This window comes from Elephantulus edwardii, unplaced genomic scaffold, assembly GCF_000299155.1.
Source record: "Elephantulus edwardii isolate Elephantulus edwardi_28Jun2011 unplaced genomic scaffold, EleEdw1.0 scaffold00001, whole genome shotgun sequence".
NCBI lineage: Eukaryota > Metazoa > Chordata > Mammalia > Macroscelidea > Macroscelididae > Elephantulus > Elephantulus edwardii.
In genome coordinates, this window is record NW_006399751.1 from 23814460 (window position 1) to 23818491 (window position 4032).

The following is a 4032-nucleotide window of genomic DNA, read 5'->3' on the forward strand; positions in this document are numbered from 1 at the left end:
CAGTCTCTTCGCCATCCATCCTGATGCTTCCATTTGGTCCAGTGGTGAGAATCTTTGTCTTCTGGACATTGAGCCTCAGTCCATACTGAAAGCTGCAGTCCTTGACCCTCTTCCTCTAAACATTATTTCCTGTGTTTCCCTCCCACTTCTTCTACTCCTTGTCTTCATGCTACTTTAAACAAGACTGGCAGCTTCTGCCAGACACACCAGCTGAGCATTCTGTTGACATGTATTTTCTCCTTGCACCAACAACTGACCTATTGCATTGATCACATGAAAGTACTAAACATTTGGTAATTTAGAGTCTTCAACTAACAATTTTTATGCAGGCTGGTTCATAAGAATCAATTGAATCCACAGTTTTTAACAGTTTATTTAAATTTTTTACAGTTTAAAAAAATATTTTCACTATACAAACAAGCCAGTGAATTTTCATTTATAAAGCAAATGGCTTAACATATGATACATACAAAAAATGGTTCAAAACTGACTGAAAATGGTTTATAATTGAACCATTTTTAACAAATTTTCTCAAATACAGTAAATCAAACAGTTTCTGGAAGATTAGTTAAATGATGAAAAAATGGGCGACCATGAACACACCCTTTAATTTCCCCTTGGAACTGGTGCTTTATTCTGTGGACAATGTCTAACACATCCTCTTTTGATAAGTACAAGGGTAGCTGTCTAGAGAGACGCACTGCTTCTCCCTGTGAAGAGAAAGTTACACATTGTACAGTCATAGACCTGGAAGCAGAAAACATGTTATCTTGGCAACATGGAAAATAGAAAATTGATTATATTACTTTTATTATTTTTTAACCCAATAAATATTTGAGAAACACCAATTATTCACCAGTCATTCATTCCTGAAGGTTATAGGGATATATTAGAGGACAAGATAAATAAGACTGATGCCCTATGAGGTTTTTTTTATCCTAGTGCAGAAAAAAAAAAAGACAATTTCAGTGAGAAATGATGGAGCAATTGGGCAGTTGGGAAGTTTCCTTGAGGAGGTGACATTTAAACTTTAATGTAAAAAAAAAAGAAAAGAAATGTCATATGAAGACTAAATGGGGAGAAAAGCATTTCAGGCAGAAGGAAGATGTAACATTCTACATGTGTAGCGTAATTGTTAAAGGAAAAATAGAAGTAAAATACGGGATCAGGCAGGTGCCGGATCAAACAGGACAAAATGAACAATTTGAGTTTTAATCTGAACGCAGAGGAATTAAGAAGAAAAGTTTTTCAACCAGGGTCTGATCTTCATTCTGGAGACCCCATCAAGAGTGGTTTGACGCAGGGCAAAGAGTAAAGGAGGTGGTGTGCAGGCAGTCCCTACAGTCACATCGTGGAGGTGGAGAGAAGTAGCGTGGTTTAGAATATGAGTTGGAGGTGGAATCAAGAAGACTTGTAGAGGACTGGTTACAAAGGCTGTCGAAGAAAAGACCATGCATACTTTTGGTTGGAATGCTATTTTCTGAGGCAATGAAGACAAAAGATTAGACTGGGGGGTACAATAGTATTAGCAAAAGCACACTGCCACTCCATTATATTCTAAACAACCCACTCCCTTTTGCTAACTCAATCTGTTCTTTTTCTTCACTATGACCTTTAAGCACTTCAACCTTTCTTCTTCCAGCCCACCAATACCCTTCTGTCATTTTTTCCTACTTAATTCTAAAGAAAGATATTTCAAGGATACTATCTTTAACATCCGCATTCCTTTTGGGTTACTAGATTCATTACTCAAAAGAAAATCACACAACTCCCTCAACCTCCTTTTGCAAATTCAAACTTCTTCCCGTCAATGTCTCTAGAAATTTTCAGTTTTTAATGTTTCTACAACATACTGGGAATGCTCACAAAACTCAGATCCTGAAGAACTTTGAAAACAGCTGGATGTATTTTTCAGAAAAGGGAATAAAAGTAGACTCTCCTGTTGAGGAAGTTTGATCTTGCAAATATGACAGGCACAACACGGTAACATTTTAAACAAAAATGGCTCATTTTAAAAAAGACAAGCACAATTTTTTAAAGGTCTGGTCTGTTTGTAAATAGCAATAGTAATAGCTTCTAAAAAGAGTTTTGGGAAACAATGTGTTCTCTCTATGTGGACATTTTTTTAGAGCCAGTCAACTTTAGGACATACTAAATTTATAATCCTTCTCTAGCAAAATAAATTTATTTTTAAGGAATTAAACTCCGCAGCTGCAGCTCTCATTTGTGCTAGATGCCGTTGTTGTCAGGTGCTACTGTCTGTGCCTCACAGCAACCCTACGAAATGAACAGCGGCTCTGAACTCGCCCTGTGCTGCCCCACCCTCACCATTTCTGACACGCTCGAGCCCACTGTTAGAGGGTCTTCCTTTCCCACCCCCCCACTCTCCCTCTTTTCCAGCATGGTATCTTGTCCCAAGGACTGGCTCCTTCTGACAACATGTGCAAAGTATGGACAACTACATTTCACTATTCTTGCCTCTAAGGAGCACCCTGACTAACCTTTATCCAAGGCAGACTTGTCTGTTCTTTTGGCAGTTACTGGAAAACAAAAATCTTCACTTACTCAATAAAGGATGTGACTGACTCCACGGCACTTAACAACAACAGAGATTAAAGGTTTGGATTTTAGGACTGTTCTTTTTGGACAATATCGTATTTTTAGCATATCATGTGCCCACATAAATAATGAGTGAAGGCATATATAATGCCCAGTGTGTACAGAAGGTAGAATGTACTATATAATGCACGTATTTCATTACATGGTGTAATAAAGAGACACTCTAATCCTTTCTAAAGTTTGGGACTAATTCTAAGAATTAAAAACAAAATCAAAACCCTGTCACTACAAAGTGCTTCACCCAGAGGGCTCTTCTTCCATGTGCACCCAAGAGCTCACGCTTTGGTAAGGTTCCATGTACAATAGTATATTACAATCAATCTACATGTGAAATCTTTACTAGAATTGGGTATTTTAAAGAAACAAAATAATTTTCTGCAGAAAAAACCCAGAAGTTACTATTTTCAAATTATTTGAGATGGCTTATTATTTTAACACAGCAAATGATACATACCTCTAAATAACTTAAAACTTTTCGAGGTCTACATTCATAAACTTCTTTCGCATTTTTGTTTAATATAGCATTAAGAATTTCTTTTAAATCCATTACTCCGTAGAATGGAAGACAATTAGCCATTCCTTCTATTTCTAAGTAGTTTTCAGCAGTGGAAGCTCCTGAGAGAGGAAAAAAACCCCACACTATGAGTTTAAATTATATTCCAGAACACGTCCATTAATAACAAAATCAATGTTAAAACATTTAGTTAATCTTTATTAGAATTCAAGTGAGTCAAGTAAAGAGTTTTACTTCCTTACTTGAAGATCAAATAATAATTTCCCACAGGATTTCAAATTCCTATTAAGTCATAAGTACTCACTGACACCACATGTGCTTGATGTAATTTAACTTAATCTCGGGTTATTGCTGTTCTGTTGCTTACATTTGTTTAGAACATTTCTTACTTTGGAGAGAAAATAGAGTCCCATGATATTTATTAAAATAAAACTAGTTTAAGTGTTTTAACAACTCCTGCTGGTCAGTCTATCATAACAGTTAAGTTTAATATCCAACTTAAAAGGATACAATTATCTTATGACTTTCCTTTGAAAAATTATAAAAATACTCCAACAGTAACAATAAATATATAAGTCATTTGAAGATAAAGAAAATGCTAGTATTTGTTCAAATTAAGCAATGCGTAAAGATGGTATGTTGTCTATGAAATGATTTTTAAAAACTTGGTAATTAAAATTTCAATAAAAACTATCTACATGATTAAATGTATAATAGTGGAAATCTAAACAGCACATATTCCAAAGCATCAAACTTAGCCTTGGATCATGGACCTAGGACTAAAACCAAGGACTATAAACTTCATTACAGAAAGGCTAGGAACAACACTAGAAGTCCTAATCCACAACATAAACAGTCTTCCCAGTATCCTGGAAAACCTACAACCAGGAGAAGATAAC

General features: G+C 35.6%; 1 protein-coding gene across 1 annotated transcript in view; it reads right to left on the reverse strand.

Moving 5' to 3' along the window:
• Positions 1-545: 545 nt before the first annotated feature.
• The window catches only part of PMS1 (PMS1 postmeiotic segregation increased 1 (S. cerevisiae)), a 105540-nt gene continuing 102053 nt past the window's right edge, over positions 546-4032 (reverse strand). Inside the window, exons 11-12 of the mRNA XM_006878937.1 lie at positions 3074-3234; positions 546-710 (exon numbers count right to left, since the gene is read on the reverse strand). Coding sequence (XP_006878999.1) covers positions 546-710; positions 3074-3234 — 326 coding nt within the window. The remainder of the gene's footprint in view (positions 711-3073; positions 3235-4032) is intronic.